This window comes from Pongo pygmaeus, chromosome 12, assembly GCF_028885625.2.
Source record: "Pongo pygmaeus isolate AG05252 chromosome 12, NHGRI_mPonPyg2-v2.0_pri, whole genome shotgun sequence".
Taxonomy (NCBI): domain Eukaryota; kingdom Metazoa; phylum Chordata; class Mammalia; order Primates; family Hominidae; genus Pongo; species Pongo pygmaeus.
In genome coordinates, this window is record NC_072385.2 from 94,502,731 (window position 1) to 94,528,590 (window position 25,860).

At 35.1% G+C, this 25,860-nt stretch overlaps 1 protein-coding gene across 5 annotated transcripts in view; it reads left to right on the top strand.

The window, feature by feature from the left end:
• MAP4K3 (mitogen-activated protein kinase kinase kinase kinase 3) overlaps nt 1–25,860 on the top strand; it is a 199,589-nt gene that overhangs the window by 126,451 nt on the left and 47,278 nt on the right. For 3 of the 5 annotated variants that reach the window (XR_008500605.2, XM_054475488.2, XM_054475489.2), the window contains exons 13-16: nt 7,236–7,314; nt 13,049–13,107; nt 14,558–14,620; nt 22,718–22,776. Coding sequence is in view for 4 of the 5 variants with exons in the window: in XM_054475488.2 (XP_054331463.1) it covers nt 7,236–7,314; nt 13,049–13,107; nt 14,558–14,620; nt 22,718–22,776 (260 nt within the window). In the remaining variant the exon portion in view is untranslated. The remainder of the gene's footprint in view (nt 1–7,235; nt 7,315–13,048; nt 13,108–14,557; nt 14,621–22,717; nt 22,777–25,860) is intronic. The other 2 variants (XM_054475490.2, XM_054475491.2) reach the window with 1 other exon arrangement.

Below are 25,860 nucleotides of genomic sequence, written 5' to 3' on the forward strand. Positions count from 1 at the left end.
TTTGTGAACTGAAAGGCTACCAATAAAGTTTATATTTTATGCAATTACAATTAATATACAGTGGTAACTGTTACTTGAACCATGTTGTAGGGAACTAGTGTTATTTAACTAAATTATGGTAACTGAAATTGGTGCATAACAAAACTGTAAAACAAGGACTGCCTATATCCTTTTCAGTGCACTAAATGCTACATGATTGTTTCTTACCTCACCCTATGTATTTATCATGTCTTTTTAAAAATGTACTCAAAGAACAGAAATAATAAACCAAATAGAGAAGCAATCTGTGGCATGAAGATTCTTCTAAAACTTTCTCATATAGCAGGGAAAGAAACTCATCTTTCTTTTCCAGACATTGTTTTGGTATTATAATTATAAATTGTTACAAATCTCTATGGTAAGTACGTAAAATAAAGGAATTTAATTATTCCAGGGGTAGGATGAGGGGAAGCTGGTACATTCCTTCTCACAGTAGCTTAGAATGTTTTTCTTAAGAGAAATTAATAACTTTTTTATTTGCAAATGATTTGTAGTTGTAATTGCTAAGTGCAGTGTTGTCACTCAAAATACGAATGTATCTAAGAATTTCAGCACTTGCTGTGATACTAAAACTATTGTATGCATACTCTTAAAAATAAGGGTGGGCTCAGTGGCTTATCAGTGGCCTGTAATCCCAGCACTCTGGAAGACCGAGGCAGGTGGATCACCTGAGGTCAGGAGTTTGGGACCAGCTTGGCTAACATGGTGAAACCCTGTCTCTACTAAAATACAAAAATTAGCCGGGCATGGTGGCTCACGCCTGTAATCCCAGCTATTCGGGGGGCTGTGGCAGGAGAATTGCTTGAACCTGGGAGGCGGAGGTTATAGTGAGCCAAGATCATGCCACTGCACTCCAGCCTGGGCAACAGAGTGAGACTCCATCTCAAAAAAAAAAGAAAAAGAAAAAAATATATATGTGTATTTATCTATATATACATATATATATACACACACACACACATACCACATCTAAGTCTAGTTTAAGTTTTTTATAGGTTATGCACTGCAGAAGAAAGTTTGACTTTTTAATGTTGAGTTCCCCTGTAGTTTCTATTTTAGAAGTAATTACACACTGGTGTAATTCTAATTCTGATTTTTATTCAATTTTCGTCTCCTATATGTGAGCCCACTTACTATGTACAGCGTTATAAGATTTAACAATTTTATTAATCTGTTATGCTAATAAATTAATAATTTATTATGCTGTTTAGGCCAGGAAGGTAAAACTGTTCTCAGAAATAATCATGGGTTTCATCCATGTTCATTAATAACAGTCTGTGTGACTAACCTGCATGTTACCTGTTTTTGTTTGGTTTTGCTACTATATATTAGATCAAAAGTCTAGGGTTTTTCCTAGCTCTATGGCTAGCTAGCTGAATGCCCTGCCACTTAATTTTAAGTCTCAGTATCCTCATCTATGAAATGAAGAATAATGCTTGTTTCACGAGTTTAAGGATATAATGCTAAGGTGCATCAAAACACTTTGTAAACTAAAAAGCAGGTTGCACATGTAAAATTTAAATACCTAATTTTTGAAATTACTTTTGCTACTGTTTCACCATCACGAGTATTTAATATTTCAGTCTTTTAAATTTGTATATTTTTTCCCTGAGATGTACCTACACTGTGAGTAGTTAGTTTGAGTCTTGTTCTTGATTTGCCTTATTGAATCTAAGACTTAGAGCTTAATGTTTATGAATTATGTTTCCACGAAGATAGATCTAAAAGTGTATCTCCTTCAAAGGTAATACAATAGCTTCAAAGGTAGCATTTCACCCATAGAGGAAGCTATTGGGTATTGCAGTAATTACGTGAAATAGATGCTGGTTGAGAGACCTTAGTGTGAGTATGGAGCTGCAAAAGTTTTTTGAATAAGACCTCTTTTACTTCCAAAGGTTATAGTAATGTCCATGAATTAACATTAAATAGAACTCATCTCCATTCTACCCACCTTCAGAATATTCCTATATGAAGTTGGCAGTGCACATAGAATGGTTTTAATAAAGTAAAAGGAAAGAAAATAGAGGACTAATCCTCCAAGAAGAAAACATAAAGGGCTAAAAAAAAAAAAAAAAATTGTGTTGACCAAGAAACAGTACCATAAATCATTAACCCATTTATGCCTAGTGTTCCATTATTGGAACTAGGCTTGTGGGAGTTATTTATATCCTACTGCTCAAGGCCATCGTCAAGGTTTGATTTTTCACACACACAAAATTTGCAACCTCAGGTATAAATGGGTTAATGCCTTTAGCATTATTTCATTGCATTTATGTGTTATCCTTTTGATACAAGAAGTTGACGCAGATTTTTTAAATTGCAGTCTTCTCTGCAATAGGGAAAGCTACTTGCAACGTGTAAACAGCTATTGAATTATTGAAATACTTAATTTTTGACTATTTATTTATATTCAACTCGATGAACATTCACTGGGACCTGCTGTAGATAAAACATTATTTCCTAATCTTGAGACGTTCACCATTTCAGGAGAAGAAAAAACAGCCAACTTTTGTTAGGAAAGTCAGAGAAGATGTCACAAAGGAAGTGACATTGCTAGAAAGGAGTTTGCCAATAGGAAGATGCCACAAAGACCAAGGTTTAAAAAATACAAAGAATTGGGGACTTTTACAAACTCATCAAGACACTTAAAAAATGATAGCCATCCCCCATATCTAAATGTTTGAATACACTAGCTTTCATAAATTTTAGAAATGGTAAATTATGGTCTTTAGCCTTAAGATTCATGTAAAAATGAATGCAATCAAGAGAGGGTTACATACGGATTAAGAGCACGTCAGGTATGTGAATGTTTGTAATTTCATTTGTTTAGGTTCTTATCTACTAAATAGTAGATGAGTGGATTCTTCTTACATTAAATAATAGCTTACCACATGACATTTATATAGTAGAAATATTTAGACTCTTGATTTTGAATTTTAAGAGATGTTTGACAAAATAAATATTACTTGAGATTTTACTATCATTAACAGTTACCTTTCTTTAAAAACATTGAAAATACAGTTGTCCCTTGATATACACAAGGGGGATTGGTTCCAGGACTCTCAAGTATACCAAACTCCGTGCATACCCAAATCCCACAGTCAGCCCTGCAAAACCCATGTATATGAAATGTTGGTCCCCCTTATAGATGGGTTTTGTATCCCCAAGTAATCTGCATAGAAGTGGACTTTTGCAGTTCAAACTTTTGTTCAAGGATAAACCGTACGTGGAATGAAGAAACAATAAGGTTTTAGTTTCCATATTTCCTAAAATTCCTAGCAATTTTTAGGGAGAAAACTAGGGTAAGGAGGTTCTTTGTAGTTGTGGTTTAAAAAAAAAAAAAAAAAAGTATGTAATTGAGTGTATATACTTGAAAAAGATGAGAAGACCTAAAAGTAAATTTGACAGCATTAAACATGTATTGGCATTTGCTTGTAGGAGTTCTCAGTCTGAGCACTGTTGACATTTTGGGCCAGACAATTTCTCAGTCTGAGCATTGTTGACATTTTGGGCCAGACAATCCTTTGTTTTGGGAGGGCTGCCCTGTGCATTCTAGAATGTTTAGCGGCATTTCTGGACTCTTCCCATTAGTTGCCAGTTAACACCCTTTAATCCCGAGTTGTGACAACAAAAAAATGTCCCCAGATATTGCCAAATGTCTCCTCAGGGACAAAATTGCCCCTGGTCAAAAACCACTGGCTTATGTTAACTAGGATTTATCATGTTGTCTATGTCTTTCCTTCCCGTACAAACTTGACATTCTCATCTGGCTCCCATTGCAAAGGGCCTGTTATTCGTATTTATATTATTTGATGATACAACAATCATAGAACTTTAAGATTATAAAAGTTGAATAAACATGAAATGGTTTATAAGGTCAGGGTTTTGATTTTTTCAAGAAGTAATAAAAATAATTGTAATCACGTGGCATGTAAAGCATTGTTTAAAAAAAAAATAGACACCAAGCATCATTGTGAATGGCTTGTTTCTTTAAATACCATTTATTAGAAAGATTATTTTCATCAGTGCTTCTCTAAATATCATGAATTAGTTACTATAAGCCCATTATCGCAGGTGTCTGTGGTTAGTGTGTATTACATTTATAGAGAAAAATGAGAGTATGTTTAGAAATTAAAGGCTAAATTTTAATTTTTAAAAATCTTACCATTTTTATTAGTGATCTTGAAAAAATAATTCATTGTGTTTCTTTTTCTCTTAACTTTTATTTTAGTTTCGGAGTAAATGTGCAGGTTGGTTCTGTAGATAAATGGTATGTCACGGGGGATTGATGTACATATTCTTGTGTCACCCAGGTAATAAGCCTAGTACACAATAGGTAGTTTTTTATCCTCACCCTCCTCCCAACCTCAGGTAGGCCCCTGTGTCTATTGTTCCCTTCTTTGTATCCATGTGTACTCAGTGTTTAGCTCCCACTTATCAGTGAGAACATGTGGAATTTGGTTTTCTGCTCCTGTGTTAGTTTACTTAGGATAATGGCCTCCAGCTCCATCCTTGTTGCTGCAGAGGACACTATCTCGTTCTTTTTTATGGCTGCATATCCATACCACATTTTCTTTATTCAGTCTACTGTTGTTGGGTATTTAGTTTGATTCAGTATCTTTGCTATTGTGTTTTGCTATTGTGAACAGTACTGCGATGAACATAATGTGCGTGTTTTTATGGTAGAATGATTTATATTCCTTTGGGTATATACTCAGTAATGGCATTGCTTGGTTGAATGGTTGTTCTAAGTTCTTTGAGAAATCCCCAGACTGCTTTCCACAGTAGCTGAACTAATTTACATTCCCACCAGCTGTGTGTAACTGTTCCCTTTTCCCTGCTGCCTTGACTTTTTAATAATAACCATTCTGGCTGGTATGAGATGGCATCTCATTATGGTTTTGATTTGCGTTTCTCCAATGATTAGTGATGTTCAAGCATTTTTTCATATTCTTGATGGCTGCGTATATGTCTTCTTTTGAAAAGTATCTGTCATGTCCTTTGCCCACTTTTTAATGGAGTTGTTTTTTGCTTGTTAATTTAAGATTCTCACAGATTCAGGATATTAGATCTCGGTCAAATGCATAGTTTGCAAAAATTTTCTCCTATTCTGTGGGTTGTCTGTTTACTCTGTTGATAGTTTCTTTTGCTGTGCCGAACCTGTTTAGTTTGATTAGGTCCCATTTGTCAATTTTTGGTTTTGTGGCAATTGCTTTTGGCATCTTCATCATGAAATCTTTGCTTATGTCTATGTCTGGAATGGTATTTCCTAGGTTTTCTTCAAGGGTCTTTATAGTTTTAGATTTTACATTTAAATCTGTAATCCATCTTGAGTTGATTTTTGTATATTGCGTAAGGAAGGGGTCCAGTTTCAATCTTCTGTATATGGCTAACCAGTTATCCTAGCACCATTGATTGAATGGGGTGTTCTTTCCCCATTGCTTCTTTTTGTCAAATTTGTCGAAGATCAGATGGTTGTAGATGTATGGCTTTATTTCTAGGCTCTCTGTTCTGTTCCATCGGTCTATATGTCTATTTTTATACCAGTACCATTCTCTCTTGGTTCTGTAGCCTTGTAGTATAGTTTGAAATCAGGTAATGTGATGCTTCTAGTGTTGTTCTTTTTGTTTCAGATTGCTTTGGCTATTTGGACTCTTTTTTGATTCCACGTGAATTTTAGAATAGAGTTTTCTATAAATTTTAATTTTTGAGAATGTATCTACATGGCCTTTGTCTAATTAAATGATTCTAAAGGATATCCTTTTTCTTAGAAGGCCAATTTTTTAAGTTCAGATGAGCTATTGTAGAATCAATTCTGCTTATTTGAAATTCTAGTAAATGTAATACCATTTTAGAGATGTTAAGTGTAATCTTTCATTGTTAGAAACAAAACAAATTATTTAGCATTTCAGAAGATGATGCCTAACATTCTATTGCCTACTTTAAGTTCAGGTTGGGCATCTTTCATTCCCTGGCCTCATTTAACAAAATCTTGTGGCAATCCCTTTCTCCTTTTTTACATGAAATATTTCATTTTCAAAAGAAATTTATGAAAAAATACTGTTTTCATATCCAACCATCTGAATTGGTACATCTGAAGGGAAAATAATAAGTCAAGTCTCCAGTTCACCTCTGTTCTAAAGGGTGAAATATGGCCTCTGTATACCTGGATAGCCTTTCTTATAATCATTTGACTTGAGTTAGTTATCAGTTTTGTTCCTTACATGCTAGAGGTTCAGTTTTCACAGGGTTTCTCTAAATCTTATTTTTTCAGCTTTTTCTTTTTCTAATGTTGGAGCCCTTGACAAAATCTTATATTGGACATTCAGAGTATAAGTTTTCCAGTATTCCTTTGCGATCACATTTAATTAGTTAGGCTCTGTAAATAATTTCAAGGTGTGAATCTTCTTTGCAAATTAAAGGCAAATAATTAAATATTGGTATGTTTCCTACTCATGGAAATGATAATGGCACATCTATAACCAAGAGAAACTGAGATGGAGTGGAGAGCATTTTTTTAATAAAAAAAAAATAAAGCTTCTGAAAAACATAAAATACTGTATGTTCACATAAGCATAAGTTATGTAATTTTTCCAGTCTTAGTTAAATCAATTATGATTCAGATAGCGCCAAAAGTGAAACACAAATATCCTACATCATCTATAAATGTCTATGTGTAGTTTTTAAAAATTATTTCAAAAAAATCCATAAATTGAAAAATAAACCTTAAAAGCCTTCTAAGCTCAACCATCATTAAATGATAGATGCAAGTGGTAATGTTTCCACTGTTGTATTTCCTTTCCCTTCAGAATTTCTCGATGTCAGAATAGATCCAGAATACTCAAGTGTACTTGATTCATCCTTGTAGACTGGATCTAGACAAGTCTGATGTTGCACATACAGATAAGCAGAATATGTTACTAATTGTGTTTAATTTCATATATATTTAGCCAAAGAAGTGCCCTTTCTAGTATAAATAATAATTTATGTTGTGGATAATAAAAATATTTTTTCACCTTCATAGTTTGAGCTGCTATTGTGGTTTGCTCTTTTTAAAAAAAAAAAAATTTGCAAAGTGCTGTTTTGCTTTCTTTTTTACTTAAAATGAAGTATTTTTTCCTATTTGGGTAATTTTGTGGACCAAACTATGACTTGATTATCAAATGCTGTATATCATTGATTTTGTTTTTTTCTAGCCTCTTGTTGCTGTACCACATAGAATTCACTCAACAAGTAGAAATGTGAGAGAAGAAAAAACACGCTCAGAGATAAACTGTAAGTATATACTATACACAGTTTATGATTTAATGATAGAAAATAAGTTATAATTTAGTTACAGTTATTTTTGTTTTATTTCCTTCTGAATAGTTTTTCTTACTAAACACTGTTAAAGGTAAAGTTTAATTAGGGCAGTAAAAATTTCATTTTCCTTATTCTTGTGGAATTTTTGGTGGCAGGATGGGATGTATTTATGTTGTTACTGTTTGAGAGGATAAGTTAATTCCTGGAATAAGCAGGGTAGAAGTAATTAAGGCAGTGCCGTAAATGCCTGTGTGCATGTAACTCACCTAGAGAGCTTGTTAAATGCAGTTTCAGATTCAGTAGACCTGGGATGGGATCTGAGTTCTACTAACAAGCTCCCACGTCATTCATGCACTCATGATCCAAGGGTAACAGAGAAATAGAGGTCTGCAAACTGCCCCAGCATCTGAGTAACCTGGAAACTTTTAAAAAGGGATTCTCAGGCACCACTTTTCCATAGAGTCCAATTCAATAGGTCTTGGATTGGCCCAGAAACCTTTTAAAATAGGCCTCCAGTTATTTCTTAGGGGCAGCCAAGTTATGGGCCCACTAAGACAAGCCATTCATTCACATGGGATCCAATACTGTCAACTCATCAATGATAAACTGCCAACAGGAGTCCCTCGAACAATAGTGCCTTGACTTTTTTATTCGTTAGAAGCATTTATTCTCTGAGTTTTGTTCTAGTGATACCTGGAAAGTATGGTGGGTTATATAAAAAGCTCAGGAGTGGGATTTGGTACTTTGTTTGCCAACAGTTGTCTGATCATATAAAATTATCTTTAAAGCTCCTGCTGAAGTCACATTTTAAATTTGCTAATTTCACCACAAAATTATTTTTCTGAAAATGGCATCCTTAGCATGTGAGAGCATTTCTCATATTTTTAATATACAAAAAGTAATTATGAAATATCTTTATCATTTCTTTAATATACAAAAAGTAATTAGAGGCCAGGTACAGTGGCTCATGCTTGTAATCCCAGCACTTTGGGAGGCCGAGGCGGGCGGATCACTTGAGGCTAGGAGTTCAAGACAAGCATGGCCAACATGGCGAAACCCCATCTCTACGTAAGCTACGAAAATTAGCCAGGCATGGTGATGCGCACCTGTAATCCCAGCTACTTGGGTGGCTGAGGTATGAGATTTGCTTGAGCCTGGGAGGCCAAGTTTGCAGTAAGCTGAAATCCTGCCACTGCACTCCAGCCTGGGCAAAGAGCAAGATTCTGTCTGGAAAAAAAAAAGTAATTAGAGATGACTTGCAGTTGATTTAGAAAACTTTATGTATTCAGTACTGTTGAAAATGTAATTTAAAGTACTCTCTATCTTGTTATCTGATTTTATTAAAAAATTACATTGTCAGTCCCTTTATAGCATAGTATTTCTGAATCACTCTGTGGTAACATATCAGTGATTCTCAACTTCTAAGTGCATATGCATGTGTATGCTATTTCAAACTAGATGTCTAGGCTGGGCACAGTGACTCACGCCTATAATCCCAGTACTTTTGGGAGGCCGAGGCGGGTGGATCACTTGAGGTCAGGAGTTGGAGACCAGCCTGACCAACATAGTGAAATCCTGTGTCTACTAAAAATAGAAAAATTAGCCAGGCCTGTTGGTGTGAGCCTGTAGTCCCAGCTACTGGGGAGGCTGAGGCAGGAGACTCTCTGAAACCTGGGAGAAAGAGGGTTGCAGAGAGCCGAGATCCTGCTACTGCACTGCAGCCTTGGCGACAGTGTCTCAATTGAAAGAGAGAGAGAGAGAGAGAAAAGAGAAAAAGAAAGAAAAGAAAAAGAAAAAGGAAAGAAAGAAGAACATCATATGAGAATTCATGGACACAAAGGGGAACAACAGACACTGGGGCCTACTTGAGGGTGAAGGGTTAGGAGGAGGGAGAAGATCAGAAAAAGTAACTATTGGGTACTAGGCTTAGTACCTGGGTGATGAAATAATCTGTACAATAAACCCCCATGATACAAGTTTACCTTTACAACAAACCTGCATGTGTACCCTGAACCTAAAATAAAAGTTTAAAAAATAAAAATGAAAAAGAGCATCATAAACAGTGCTGCAGACCAGGATGATTGACCAACAGTTATTTGAAGAGTAACTGGAAGATTCTGTGGCAGAGGCTTGTCATAACTTTAGGGAATTTGAAGAGAGCAGAAGAGTGATACCAGTGTAAGGTTTGAATCTCCATAGGGACTTTGCTCCCTTTCTGGAAATGCATTCTCCATCCACAGAGTTCAGGTACAGTGATACTAAATACCTGCTATAGCCACAGCTTTTAGTAAGACAGCATCCTTGCACTCAGGGGTTATACAATCTGGTGGGAGAAATGGGCATGTTCACAGGTGACAATAACACAAGGCAGATAGATGCACAAGACTGTCCTCATGTAATTTTATTACAGACTTCATTTTGGAATTTGAAGACAAGTATAGGTGAAAGCTGTTCAATAGGCCTTTATCAAGATGAGGTATATGTTAGTTTTGATACCTTACTAAAAGTTATTTTGTAATCTTTGATGTGTGATCAATTGTGAACAGTTAGGATGGACTCATTCTTAACCTACTTATCAGATCTAAGGGCCATTTGATATCTGAGCCATCAACAGCTTAAAAGCATATACACACCCAGACATAACTGGAGATATTACAGGGCTGTGTTTCTCAACCGTTTTTTTCCTTATGCCTCCTGTTGCTAAATATTCAAATCCCATGATCTTCTTTCATTGGTATTAACATTCACAATAAATTTACATACAAAGTTGAAATCAAACCGTTAGAAAAGTGATTATGCTTTGAAATCTCACTCTTTTCCTCACCTTGGTTGAGAAGTTTTGGTTTTGGCTGAAGCTGTTACTAGTTGAAATGTAATATATTGTGGCTATTTGTTTTCTTTTTATTGTTTTATATTTTTTCCTCTGCTTTTATCTCAGTGGACTTGAGGGCTTTACCCAGGTTATAAGATCAGAAAATAATAATGAGCTATGGAAATAAAAGGTAAAGGTGCTGAAACATTCAATACATTAGAAAGCAAAGAAAAAGAAAAGATGAATGTAGTACAGTTAATCTGTGTCTACTCTGGCTAGTTTATACTTTAGCTGCAGTGGTTGTTTTTGGTTGTGTAGCAAACCCAAAATTTAGCAGCTTAAAACAGTAAACATTTTTTAAATCAACTCCCATATTTTTTATTTTAAATCTTATAAGACAATATTATTGTCATTAACCATGGTCAATATTAATTTGTATTTGTATATTTACCAATTTTTTGCTCTTCATTCAATACTGTATTTCTGTACCACTACTTATGGATCTCTTTTGATTAAATAATTCCTTTTAGTATTTCTTTAAGTCTGAAGGTATTGAATTCTCTCACTTTCTGTATATCTGCTCATATTAAACAATAAACATTTATTGTCTCTAACAGATTTTGAGAGTCAGGAATCCAGGACAAGTTAGCTGAGTGATTCTGGTTCAAGGTCTCATAAAGTTGCACACAGGATATCAGCTAGGGCCGGAGTCATCTGAATGTTTGACTGGACTGGAAGATTTACTTCCAAGCTCATTCACATAACTATTGGCCAGAGGCTTCACTTCCTTGCCAGGAGGCCTCTCTTTAGGGCTGCTCACAATGTGACTTCCTCCAGAGCAAGTGATCCAACAGAGAGAGCCCAAGACAGAAGCTGTATCTTGGAACTCATATACAGTTACTTCTGCTCTGGTCTTTTGGTTACATCAGCCAACCCTGATCCAATGTGGAAGCATTTTGAATACCAAGAGGCAGGAGTCACTGGGGGCCATCTTACAGGCTGGCTTCCGCAAGTACCCTGTATTAGCGGCTGTTTACCCACCTAAATACTGAGTTAAGATTGTCTCAGCCAGGCACAGTGGCTCACGCCTGTAATCCCAGCACTTTGGGAGGCCGAGGTGGGCGGATCACCTGAGGTCAGGAGTTCCAGACCAGCCTGGCCAACATGGTGAAACCTCGTCTCTACTAAAAATACAAAAAATTAGCCAGGTGTAGTGGCACGCACCTGTAGGCCCAGCTACTCAGGAGGTCGAGGCACGAGAACCGCTTGAACCCAGGAGGTGGAGGTTGCAGTGAGCCGAGATCGCACCATTACACTCCAGCCTGGGCAACGGAAAGAGACTTCGTCTCAAAAAACAAAACGAAAAAAAGATTGTCTCTGTTTTATGCCTGGTCACAACAAAGTAGCAAGTTAGAACCTGATTGTATACACATATAATTTTGTTAATCATCTTCTTTTCTTACTGTGGAAAAGGCCTAGAATTAACAAATTAAGCTTTAGCAGTTAAGACTTTATTGGGCTTTTTCCAGCTAACATACAAATGGCCATCGGATACATGAAAATATGTTCAACATCACTAATTGTAAAGAAAATGCAAATCAAAAAAGAAAAACCCCAATGAGATATCATTTCACCCTAGTTTAAATGGCTGTTGTTAAAAAGCCAAAAAATAACACATGCTGGTGAAAATGCAGAGAAAAGGGAACTCTTACATACTATTGATGGAAATGTAAATTAGTACAGCCACTATGGTAAACGGTATGGAGGTTCCTCAAAAACTAAAAATAGAACTACCGAATGATTCAGAACTACTGGATTATGCATCCAAAAGAAAGGATATCAGTATATCTAAGAGATATCTACACTCCCAAGTTTATTGCAGCATTATCACAATACTCAGGATAAAGAATCAACCTATATGTCTAACAACGGGTGAATAAATAAAAGAAATGTAGTATATATACACAACAGAATATTATTCAGTCATAAAAAAATGAAATCCTGTCATTTGCAACAACATGGATGGAACTGGAGGACATTAATGTTAAGTGACTAGGCATGGAAAGACAAATGTCTCACATTCTTATTCATATGTGGTAGCTAAAAAAGTTGATCTCGTGGAGGTAGAGTAGAATGATGGTTACCAGAGGCAGGAAAGGGTAAGAGATAGGTGGATGAAATGAGGTTGTTTCATAGGTACAAAAATAAAGTTAAATAGAAGGAATACATTCCAGTGTTCAGTAGCAGAGTAGGGAAATTAACAATCATTTATTGTATATTTCAAAATAGTTAGAAGATTTGGAATGTTCCCAACAGAAAGAAATGATAAATGTTTGATGTGATGGATATCCTAATTACCCTGTTTTGTTCATTACACATTTTACACGTGTATCAAAATATCGCATGCACCACCATGAATATTTACAATTATTAGAGTCAGTTTTAAAAATTGAAAACAAAAATCTTTGGAGATCAGTGTGTGGTTGATGGTAGCATTAAATGTCTTTTACCATGGAATAACTTTTTAAATTATTATGTCGTTAAGAATATAAAAACATCCTGGTTTTGGCCGGGCGCGGTGGCTCACGCATGTAATCCCAGCACTTTGGGAGGCCGAGGCGGGCGGATCATGAGGTCAGGGGATCGAGACCATCCTGGCTAACATGGTGAAACCCTGTCTCTACTAAAAATACAAAAAAATCAGTTGGGCGTGGTGGCGGGTGCCTGTAGTCCCAGCTACTTGGGAGGCTGAGGCAGGGGAATGGTGTGAACCTAGGGGGCGGAGCTTGCAGTGAGCCGAGATTGCACCACTGCACTCCAGCCTGGGAGACAGAGCAAGACTCCGCCTCAAAAAAAAAACAAAAAATCCTGGTTTTACTTTTTTTTCTTTTTTAGTTGGCCAAGTGAAATTTGATCCACCCTTAAGAAAGGAGACAGAACCACATCATGAACTTGTAAGTAGTATAGCCTTAGAATGTTAACACTGAAAATAAATGTTTTAATTTGTCTCTGTGTGATGTATTAGTACTGACCAAAAAAGCTAGTCATTAATATTTTCAAAAACATTTGAGGCCCCAGCCTGGTCAACGTAGTAAGACCCTGTCTCTACAAAAAAACGTTAAAACTTAGTTGATGTGGTGGTGTGTACTTGTAGTCCTAGCTACTTGGATGGCTAGGGCAGGAGGATCCCTTGAGCCCAGGAATTCAAGGTTACAGTGAGCCATGATCACACTACTGTACTCTAGCCTGGGCGAAAGTGTGAGACCTTGTCTTTAAAAACATAAAATAAAATTGTTTAAAAAATTGTGGGAAACAAAAAGGTAAGTAATTCTCAAATTCATAATAAATAAATCTGTGTTGCTGAATATTTTCAAAATTATTTTAGGAGAAACTTACTAGTTTTACCATTCTCTGATTAAATGTTTTTAATGCTGACTTTTAAATTTTTTTATTTTTTATTTTTTCTGTTTTTGAGGGGCTTTTTAAAATGTGTATTTTTATGATAAATGCCATGGTTTCCAAACATTAGAGTAGAGTCGTATCTGTATAGAGTACTGAAAATTAGGGAGATGAGGCATACATAGTAAATGAAGTTTGTCATTCATTTAAGGCTTGCTATAACTTTATGAATATACTTTGCATGATTCTTTTGTTGTTGTTTTATATATTCCTTTCCAGATAAATGATAATATATTAGATGCAATCATAAAAGTAAAATACTTTGCATCTATTTGAGATGTTAATATTCTATAGAACAATAAAAAAAGAGACATTGGAAAATACAAAATTCTAAAGAAATTAGTTTGCCAGAGTTCCATATGATGTGTTTCATTTTTTTATTTGCTATTTAATAATGAGAAGAAAGTAACTGTTAGTAAGTACTAAGGATTGAAGCAGGAGCTTTCTTCTTCAGCTTAATGCTTATTTTAGCTCACTTGACTGAAGCATACAAAGGGTGTCATTAGCCTTTACCTTATAGTTACTCTAATTCAATGTACCAGTGTGGAGGAATAGGATGTTAAAGAAAAAGTCTTAAAATGATCGTATTGTAATACCAAAGCTGGACATTTATGAAGAGGGGTGGGGAAAATTAAGAAAAAGTAGTCATGATATTTATAAATGCTAATTGTGTTTTGTTAAGGCAGTTTGAGTTTATTTTTTGTTTCCCTTTGTAAGTTGGCATTGCTTGTATTTAAATTCTGTACTAATTTAGTAACTGCATTTTAGAGCAAAGTTGTTGCAATGTTGCTTTTTTAGAAGCTGCCTAATACAGTTTGACTTTCCATTTGCCTTAATAAAATTATATTAGCAGGACTTACTTCATTTGTGAAAGTTTCCCTTTGTGAATTTGTGGCTTTTAGTCTAAGCATAAATAACTTGGGTTTCTTGGTCTCTGCTAAACAGCCCGACAGTGATGGTTTTTTGGACAGTTCAGAAGAAATATACTACACTGCAAGATCTAATCTGGTATTTCTCATCTTCTGATTTTCTTTGTCAGCATTGTTTTAGTCTTAATTGTTTTCTTTTAAGATCAAACATTTTGTCCAATTAAAGCATTGTTTTATAAGTTGCTATCATTTAGCAAACTTCTATATATTAAGAATTGTAGCAATTTTTTCCCATAACAAATTACATATATATATCTACTCAAATACAATGCCGTAGTAATAAACATGCTTGTCTTTTTTATGAAAAATGTTAATATTTAATTTTCTCATTCATATATTAGGGTTTTTTTTTTTAAGAAATGGCATTTCCCTGTAGAAATGTCCAGTTTAATGATGTAACTTGTTTTAATGAACTAGAAACTACCCCTCCACATGTATATATATAAACAGTTCATATGTTATATGGTACATATATTCATATGCATTATATATATAATATATATTCATATATGGTACATATATTATTCAGATAATATATGGTGCATATGTAATTTTTAAAGATAATTTATTCCTACATTAACAATGAAATCATTCTCAGATGAAATTTTAATTTTTGAGCATTACTGGTTTCCTTAGGACAAAATGTAGATTATAAAGCATTCCTGAAGTTATAAATACTGTCTTTCCATTACATAAGAAAAAATGAGAAATTTATGCTATTAAATATTAAATAATACTTTTAATAGTTGTTATTAAGTAAATAGTTCTTTCTGCTACTGTGGTTGGCGAGAGCCCCAAGTTGCCCCCATATTTACTCCCATATTCTACTTTTCTGACTTTTAAATGGAATTTTCCTTATCTTTCCTTCCTCTTTACCTTAGTAACGTACATCTTTCAGTTTTGATTGGCTTAAATGATTCTTTATGTAAATTTTTTAATCTAGGACCTCTGACATTTGTAAAATATAAAAGAGATTTTAGACATAATTTCCCTTCTTTAGGGAGGTTGCTGTCCTATTGGACAGAATATACTTACACATATAAACTCTTAGCCATGCAACAAAATACATAATGGCTTGCCAACATTTTGCCAGGTGGCAAGTGTTGATGAGGGGAAGCTAACATGCAATAGGTACTGTAGAGATGAGAGAAGGAGAAGAGCTTTGGGGCACATGTGGCTTATCTGGCTTCTGGGAGGGACTAAGACTAATGTCAGTATTGTGTAGGAACATTGTAGATTCTTCAGGAAGAAAAGGGACAGATGCTGGCTCTGTTTCATGGGAATTGGAAACAGTTGCCGGCACAGACCACAGGTTTGAGAGATGTCAGGCAGAGAGCTGAGATTTTGAAATTATCATACTAATCTCGGATTCCTTTAAAAAAAGTAGATTTAAATTATCAAAGAGGAAGTGATAGATGAAGCCATGAAATTGCATGTGTTCCCCATTGTTAAATCTGAAGAAAGAGTGCAAGAAACTGGTTACCTCAGTGGATGATGCCTATGTTTAACATTCAGGTAGAACCAACATTGGAAGTAGGGAAGAAGCAGTTGAAAAGCTAGGAGAGCCAGTAAATGCGCTGTCTCAGAATAAAGAGGGGATGTGTTCAATCGCCTAAAGAGACAGAATGTGTGAGGATTGAGAATTAACCCATAGGGGCCAAGTGAGATAGACTGTCTGAAGAAAACACAGTCGGTGATTGCTGGATTTAAAATGTTTTCAGAATTAGACATGTAGGCTAGAATGACAATTAGTGAAATTAATTGCAGAAATAAAGATAGCACAATCAAAATTTTAAATTGACTCCAGTATTTATTAATATCCTCCATGTAGAAAAGATAACAACAAAACTGGAAACTTAATACTTTAAAATTGCAAATACTCGGCCGGGCACGATGGCTCACGCCTGTAATCCCAGCACTTTGGGAGGCCGAGGCGGGCGGATCATGAGGTCAAGAGATCGAGACCATCCTGGCCAACATGGTGAAACCCTGTGTCTACTAAAAATACAAAAGATTAGCTGGGCGTGGTGGCTCGCGCCTGTAGTTCCAGCTACTCGGGAGGCTGAGGCAGGAGAATCGCTTGAACCTGGGAGGCGGAGGTTGCAGTGAGCCAAGATTGTGCCATTGCACTCCTGCCTGGCAACAGAGCGAGACTCTATCTTAAAAAAAAAAAAAAAATTACAAATACTCTTTTCTGTGCCACATGTGGAACTAGCCTAGTAACTTGAATAAGTTACCATATTATGACTTTGTTCCCTGTAACTGCTCCCACCTTCATCCCCGCTCCCTGCCCTATAATCAGGAGTTTCTTGTGGTACAGGGGAGCAGTTGATGGGGGTCTTGTGACAATGGAGGGATTTAGGGACTGTTAGGATAGTTCTGGCAGAAGAGGGATGAATGAAACTTTTGTCAGAGTATACAACTTACAAAATCAACCTTAAAGCTCACTCCCAATGGTAACAAAAGCTAACATTTATCTAGAGGTTTTTATATACCAGGCATTATTCTAAGCACTTTAAATATATTAACTTATTATTCTTGTTTTACAAATGAGGTGATTTAAAGTGCAAAGAAGCTGAAATTCGTTAGTCTTTAGCTAAGAGTAGCAGAGCTGGGATTCCTAAGCAGCCTGGCTCAGGAATTCAAAACTAAGCCACTGTACTGTATTGCCTCTACCCAACATCATCAGTATATATTTTTAAAGTAATACTGGGCCCCCCACCTTTTTAAAGTAAATATATATGTCCCATGGTTATGTTTTGTTTTTGTTTTTTTTACTCTGGTAAAATACACATTACGAAATTTACCATTTTAATGTTTATGTCTACAGTCCAGTGGCATTAAGTACATTCACATTGTTATGCAGCTGCCACCACTCTCCATCTTCAGAATGATTTCATCTTCCCAAACTAAAACTCTATACTCATTAAACAATAACTCCCCATTCCTTTTTCCCTCCAGCCCCTGGCAGTGAACACTCTGTTTTCTGACTATGAATTTGACTTCTCTAGTTATCTTGTATAAATGGAATCATAGCATATTTGTTCTTTTGTGGCTGGCTCACTACTTAGCATAATTTCATAATAACTTCAGGGTTCCTCCGTGTTGCAGCATGTGTCAGAATTTCCTTTTTAAGGCTGAATAATACTCCATTGCATGTAAATACCACATTTTGTTTATACATTCATCCATTGATGGACAGTGAGTTGCTTCTACCTTTTGGCTATTGTGAATAATGCTGCTATAAACATGGATATACAAATATCTGTTTGAGTCCCTGCTTTCAATTCTTTTGATATGTAACCAGAAATGGACTTGTAGTTTTATCTTTAATTTTTTGAGAAACTGCCGTACTATTTTCCACAGCAGCTGCAACATTTTACATTCCCACCAGCGATGCACATGACTTCTACTTTCTCCACATCCTCATCAGCATTTGTTATTATCCTCTGTTTTGTTTTGTTTTTAACTTTCGATAATAGCTATCCTAATGGGTATAAAGTAGCCATAGTTATTTCTGTGTTTTAATTTTATCAATTCTAAAATCTTGGCTATGAACAAGATTTCATCTCTTACAAATGCTTGTGGCTAGCCACTAAAAGCCTGAGGAATCCAAAATGTCTGGCCCTCATCTTAGCTGGCAATTGGCACCAAGGTAAAAACCCTAAATCCCTTTGGGACCAGAAGAAACATTTACCCCTTTAAAGAGCTTGCTACATAAGCATTCCATATTACCCGTGATTTTGGTTGTTTTAAATGCCAACTGTTTTTATTTTATGACTTTGTAAGTGAATTTAGAGTGTTGTATTTAAACTTTTGTGCTATCCAAAAGTGCTCTCTCAAAAAAAAAAAAAAAAATCAGATAATTAATATATGAAGCCAGAAGAATAGGGCTTCATTTTTTAGAATTGACAGTATGAGAGTTTTTGAAAGATGCCTGAGTTTAAAACAAAAACTCACTGTAAGTTAATTAAAAGAGTTTTTCCCATAACCATAAAAATCAGTTTATCTGATCTGCAAAATGCTATCTTCAGATTAAAAGATTATATTACATATCTGTCTTAACTGATGCTATTTTTTTCTAATTTGCATAGTTTTACTGGCTATTTAAGCCCATATACCAATAAAAAAAAAAATTGAAAGTTAATTCTGTATAAAAGACTATGTTGACCCAGCGCAGTAGCTCACGCCTATAATCCCAGCACTTTGGGAGGCCAAGGCGGGTGGATCACTTGAGGTCAGGAGTTTGAGACCAGCCTGGCCAACGTGGCAACCCCATCTCTACTGAAAATACAAAAATTAGCTGGGCGTGGTGGTGCACGTCTGTAATCCCAGCTACTTGGAAGGCTGAGGCAGGAGAATCTCTTGAACCCAGAAGGCAGAGGTTGAAGGGAGCTGAGATCGCGCCACTGCACTCCAACTTGGGCGACAGATCGAGACTGCATCTCAAAAACAAACAAAAACCCAAAAAAACACTATGTTAATGGCTATGGAGGGGCATAAATAAAAGTAACATAATCATTGCTCTGAAGAAGTATATACTATGCCTCACCTGCCAATATTCACTTCTGAGCCTGCAGTACAAAAGTCATATTATTCAATTTTCAGGCTCCTTAATCTGCTTTTATTAGTCAGAATCCTAACTTGATCAGTTAATATTCTGACTCTACTTGCTTTTCTGACTTTTTAAGAAATAAAAAATATTTGAATTATCCTCGATTCAACCCCTCTCTATTTCTATAAATTATCTACTGCATTAAAAGATATCTCACTAACAACCTTATTTGTGCCATAATTTTCTCATTTTTGATGGGAAAATATTTCTCCTGTTCTCTTTTTCTTGGTCAAGATATATTGCTCAAGTATTTTTTTCTTTTGTGTTTTTGTAGCGAACTGTATCAATTCTATTGACTTCCTGCTGCTTTCTCATCAGGTATAGACTTAAATCTCCCAAGGGGATTTCTTTTTAAAACTACAATAAGATGTTTTTGGTCATATGCTTTTCCTTTTCCAGTGCTCCATGTTACATCCTTCGTTCATTTTCAGTTCTTTCTCACACTTTGTGTTCTTAGAAATTCCATCTGAAATTTAGAAATAGTCTCCCATTCATTAAAATGAACTACTGAAATTAGGACTTTGCAACCCAAAAAGATATTTTAATTGGGCTAGGATAATGATCTTGAACTTTTAATCTGTACCAGGTTATTGCATGTTTTCAGCTCCCGTTACTTATTTGACTCTACTGTGTAAACACTGTCATTCATTAACAAGTCGATGCCTAATTAGTGCTACTAACTTTTTTTATGCTGGCATACTGAAGTGTTTCTTGTTTAGCTTGTGAAGAATGGCCATAAGATACCATCATCTTGGGATAGTTTGAGTGCCTTTCCAAGCATTATTTTGGTAGCATTTTTCTGATATGGAATAACTTCCAAATCCTTTTTGAAAAGCATTTTATATCAGTCTTTCTTAAGACTGCCCCAAAGACATATAATGAACTACTAACTTTGCCCTGGTTTCACTTTTGTTCCTTTCCTTTTTATTTCTTCTCATTTTCCCTATCCGGATTTCTGTCTGAATTCCTGTCAGATAATAGGTGCTTGGTAAACAATGGTTGTATTAAATGAGATTAGAAACTTTTTAGAAGGATTTAAAGTAATATTTTACTTGTGGTATTCCTAGCACATTGTTTTAGTTCCATGGTTGCTATAACATAATTTAAGGAGAAGAAATTGTTAAAGAATTAGCCCCTTTGAATTTCACCTTTCCTGGTAAGACTTGGGACATGACCTATTTAATCATCGGACTTGGATCTATCTACAACTTCTCTCCTGGCCTGAATGTTATTCTCTATATGAGCCTATGCTCAATTTTCTATTAATATATTACTTTAGTTATTTTAGATACTTTTCTTACCTTTCTAAATATACTGCTGATCTCAGTTTATTTTCTTTATTTTTTTTTAATTTTTTTATTGTTTTTTTTTTTGAGACGGAGTCTCTCTCTGTCGCCAGGCTGGAGTGCAGTGGCGCGATCTTGGCTCACTGCAACCTCCGCCTCCCAGGTTCAAGAGATTCTCCTGCCTTAGCCTCCCGAGTAGCTGGGACTACAGGCGCGAGCCACCACGCCCAGCTAATCTTTTGTATTTTTAGTAGACACAGGGTTTCACCATGTTGGCCAGGATGATCTCTACCTCCTGACCTCATGATCCGCCCGCCTCGGCCTCCCAAAGTGCTGGGATTACAGGCATGAGCCACCGCGCCCGGCCTGTTTACTTTATTTTTAATCATTATTACCAGCCTTTTACTTGTCTTATATCAGATGAGCTGAGTATTCTTGTGACACATCTGTGTTTATGTAACAGAAGAGCCATGGCCACTCCACATGAATGTGTGCTTTTGGAAGCTGTCATTTGATTAAAGGCTTCAGAGATTATATTGGCTAAATATGTAGCTGGGCTGATAGAGGGCCCAGTTATCTATAGCTGAAGAAAACAAATTTTGTGTTTATTTAATTTAGTACTTCTTTTTACTGAATACTGCAGTTTAAGGATTCAATAGTAAAGTCATGACCACTTAAACTGTGCAGTTTTGTGATAACAATGATTTTTTCTTATTAAGATATATCATTACAAATTAAAGAGTACAGATGTCCTTTTTCATTAGAATTTCGTGTGATACCAGTGTGACAGTCAACTAATCTTTTTTATGATGTGTATCTTTTCTGACACTGATAAGAACACATTATTATGCATGGAAGAACACAAATACTGAAGAAGACAAAATTTGAGTCTTGTCTAAACCAGGATTTTGATTTTAATTTTCATCAGATTTTTTTTGACAGGTCTTGGAATATTTAAATTTTAAAGTGCTTTTCTCTTAAATGTAATGTATTGCTTAAAATCCTTATATTCTGAGGCTTAGTTTTTTGTGTCATTTAGAATTAGCTTTGTGTATCTTAACAAGGCTGAAGTTTTATTTATGGGAAAATAAACAGTTGGCATTTGAACAAGCATTTATTTATGGTGCAGTGAGTTTGTGCCAGGAACAATGCTAGACCACAGGCTGTAAGGAAAGAAGATAGATTTGATTATTTCACATTGTTTAAGGAGCTCACTTTTACAAACATGTAAATAGATTAAAATGCAGTGTAAGTGCTAGAGGAGCTCTGTGTGTTAAATGCTGTGGAGACTTAGAGAAGCCTGCAGATAATCTTCCCTGGCAGTCTTGGAAGGCGGCTGCTCCAAGGTGACTTTTGTGTTAAGCCCTGATCATGAATCTGAGAATATCTTGTAAAAATAAAAAGCACTTTAAATACACTGTATTCTAATGTAAATAAGATTCATTTTTAAAATGTCAAATATTCCCCCTTAATGGTTAAAACAGTGCATAGATTACAGTGGCTCTTTAAGAAGAGGACAAAAGGCAGCTTTACTTCATTCTTTTCATGGTTGTTGGAAAGCACATTTCTTTTTCTCAAGAAGGCATTTGAGTTGAGCATGTATACTGTTCATCCTTTTAAATGTTAATTCTTAACACTCTATAACCCACAGCATTAAGTCGCAAGGTGTTTAAATAGTTGAGGAACTGCCTTAATACTCATTTGAAGTTTTGCTTTTATACTCTTAAAAAATAATTAAAAGTCCTTCAGTACAATTTATAATATTGTACAAGTTCATATATGTAATTTACTTTTAAAATAGCACCCAATTTTGTATCTTTAAAAAATTATTACCTGCGTGAAACAGCAGTAGAAATATGTGAAAGTATATATATACGTAATTATTTTAGATACTGTATACAAAGTAAACCAAGATGTTTGTTGCTTATTCACTTCTCTGAACATTTTTGCTTCATTATAACTGGAGAATAAACACCTTATTTGAGCTTTTTTCTTTCTAAAAACTGATTTTTACAATAGTTAATTAAAGTAACAGTAACCAAAAATGAAACTTTGCATATATTATTCAGAAAAATTCCAAGAAAAACACTCAAATAATAAAATACTTAAATCAGGACTATGAACTCGTGAAATCCTTCTTTTTAAGAATGTATAGCAATACAGATTTATTTGGGGGTCTGGGACTTGCCTTTTAAAAATATATATTATATATATTAATGTATCATAGTGTGTGATATACTACTATTGTGCTAAATATTTTGTTTTGTACTATTAGGATCTGCAACTGGAATGTGGACAAGGACACCAAGGTAGTTACTTTTTAGGTGCAAACAAGTAAGTAAAGTTCTTTTAAAACTTAATTTAAATTCAAGAATGATTAAGTTACCTTTAATATTATATTTTAATATTTAAGGTAGAAAATTGTATTAGGCTGGTAGATATATTTATATTTTACAATATGCATTTAACCTTTTTCCATTGCTTCCTTGCTCATTATTTAGTTAATAGTTGTCATAATGGGAAGCATCAACGTAATTTTTTTTATCAAGCTACATTGCTGATCTTGTATGTTAGAGAAAACCACGTGTATTGCCACTGAAGGCAGATACATGTTTTAGCACTTTATTTATTTCTAAAATTGACCTGTTTATTTCTTATAAAACTTGCTTTGGTACATCTCTAAGATGGGTTGGTCACTGAAAACAGCTGGAATTATTCATACAACTTAGAAATCTTAACTTTTTGGCTATAAGGTTTTTTTTTAAGTAAGATAGTAGTTAAAACGTGTCTGAATTCTTAAAAGTTACCAATCTATGCAGTAAATAAATTCAGCAGTTATTTAATGCCTCTTCTACACCAGGCACTATCTAATTGATAGAGGCACAAGGGTTTAAAAGGCAGCTTACAAACATTAACAATTTAAATTGTTCATTTGCCAGGTATGATGGGAGACAGAACTTTGCTATTCCCCTTAGAGTCTCATTTTCTAAGTTTGTGGATAAATTATCATGATAAAAACTAATTTATAAGGGAATATAATTTAAATTACCAAAATCTTCCAGCAGTGCATATATTATTTTAATAGTCATTTTTTTTTTTGAGGCAGAGTCTCACTCTGTTGCCCAGGCTACAGTGTGGTGACGTGATCTTGGCTCACTGCAACCTCCGCCTCCCGGGTTCAAGTGATTCTCATGCCCCAGCCTCCCAGTAGCTGAGACTACAAGGGCCTGCCACCATGCCAAGCTAATTTTTTGTATTTTTGTAGAGACTGGGTTTCACCATGTTGGCCAGGCTGGTCTCGAACTCCTGGCCTCAAGTGATCCACCTGCCTCAGCCTCCCAGAAGGTGCTAAGATTACAGGTGTGAGCCACCGTGCCTCGCAAAATTTCAAAATATTATTTCAGTTGCATTAGAGAGTTGAGACATATATATTCCCATATTTTAAGTTAAGCAGTTGAGAAATAGTAACTAAAGACAAATAGCTTGGTTTTAAGGGTAATAATGCAAAATAGTGTTTCTCTCTTTTTTTAATAAACTAAATACCAAATGTTTAATTTTTTACTTAAATATACTATCCTTTCCTAACACAGAGAAAAGGCTTTAATAACAACCTGGAGAAATATATTAGTTTTTATTTAAGCTGAACTTCAGTTAAATACTATCAGAGTTTAAAAAATATTATTAGCTTTGATACTATTATTAAGTCATTATTATTATTAGCATTTATGTTTTTTAAAATGAAAAATAAGTGTAAAATTTTCTTTGTAGAAAAAATGAAATTTTACCTAAATAGTTAACTATTTGTGATTTATAAATTGTCTTAGTTTGTTGGTGAAAAACAAAGGAAAGTTTGTCTCATAGTGGATTAGCAAATAAAAAAATATTTTGAAGTGTTTTTATGTTATTTTCTCTAAATATGAAGTCCCTAATTTTAAGGACCTTGTTAGCAAATTTTAGGGTATTTTAAGAGACTGAAAAATTTGGGAAAATATTTTTTACCTTTTTTGATTCATTTAAAATACATTTTAAAAATTTGTACATGCAAAGTACAAAAAAACAATGTGTCCCCTCACTAAATGATTTTCCAGATTCCTTAGTTTCCATTGTCTGATTTCTGACTGTTAGACATTTTCATAGTGTATAGTTATTTTGGCTAGGTAAAATGTTAATAATTTGCCCAACCTTCATTTTTTGATGAATTGGATCCCTGCTTAAGGAACTGTATTCTATATAACGAACCCTTGGCAAGGTAGGTTGGCCAAAAGTTTGCTCTTTGGCTGTGTTTCGTGTGTAGGTATAGACATACATGTGACATGAGCATGGATGTAGCACTTCTCTTGCTGTATTGATATGTCTGCTTTATTCTTGTGATTAGGCAGTGGTTTAAAAATGGGATTTCCTGCTTTCTCCATAGGTGATCAGGCAGACAGATTTCCATTGATGGGTTTCTACCTATTCCAGACCATGCAGGAACTATCTGATTAGAATTGTTAACATAGGACTTTCCTTTTTCTAACAGGAAGCATATGTATTTTGACTTATACTTGCTTGTCTCCTTTTCTTTGGAATTCTAATCTCACTAAGGTCAGCTTTTCTGATAATTTATTTAAAACCAACAAAATATTATTTTTAAAAGAAAACACTAGGCCAGGCATGGTGACTCACACCTGTAATCCCAGCACTTTGGGAGGCCGAGGCAAGTGGATCTCCTGAGGTCAGAAGATCGAGACCAGCCTGGCCAACATGGTGAAACCCCCGTCTCTACTAAAAATACAAAAATTAGCTGGACATGGTGGCACACGCGTGAGGTCCCAGTTACTCAGGAGGCTGAGGCAAGGGGAATCGCTTGAACCCAGGAGGCGGTGGTTGCAGTGAGCCAAGATCATGCCATTGCACTCCAGCCTGGGCGACAAGAGTGAAACTCCATCTCAAAAAAAAAAAAGAAAAGAAAACATTAAATTATTTATGTTTTGTTTTAATTTAGGGCAAAAAATGTTGAAGGTAAATTCTCTTCTAATAAGTAATAGTTTAAAGAGTACATTGAATTACACAATTCCTGGCACAGTTGAGTATAGTAGTAGTAAATACCAGATGGCTTTTCCTATAAACTACATGACTTTGAGAAATTTACCTCTATTATTGCTAGTAAAATGGATAATATAATAGTACCTGCCTCATAGGGTGCTAAGGATGAAATGGAATAATTGCTATAAAGCATTTAGCACATTTAGGACTTAGTAAATACTTATTAGTTGCCTTTATTTATGGTAGTTATTCAGTAAATAATTGTTGATTGTATGAACAAGTAGTAATGTGAGTGAATAAAACTGCTGTTTAATTTTAGAGAAATAGGGTTTTTGTTTGTTTGCTTGTTTGTTTGAAATGTAATCAGAGCAGTACTTACAGATTGGGGGCAGT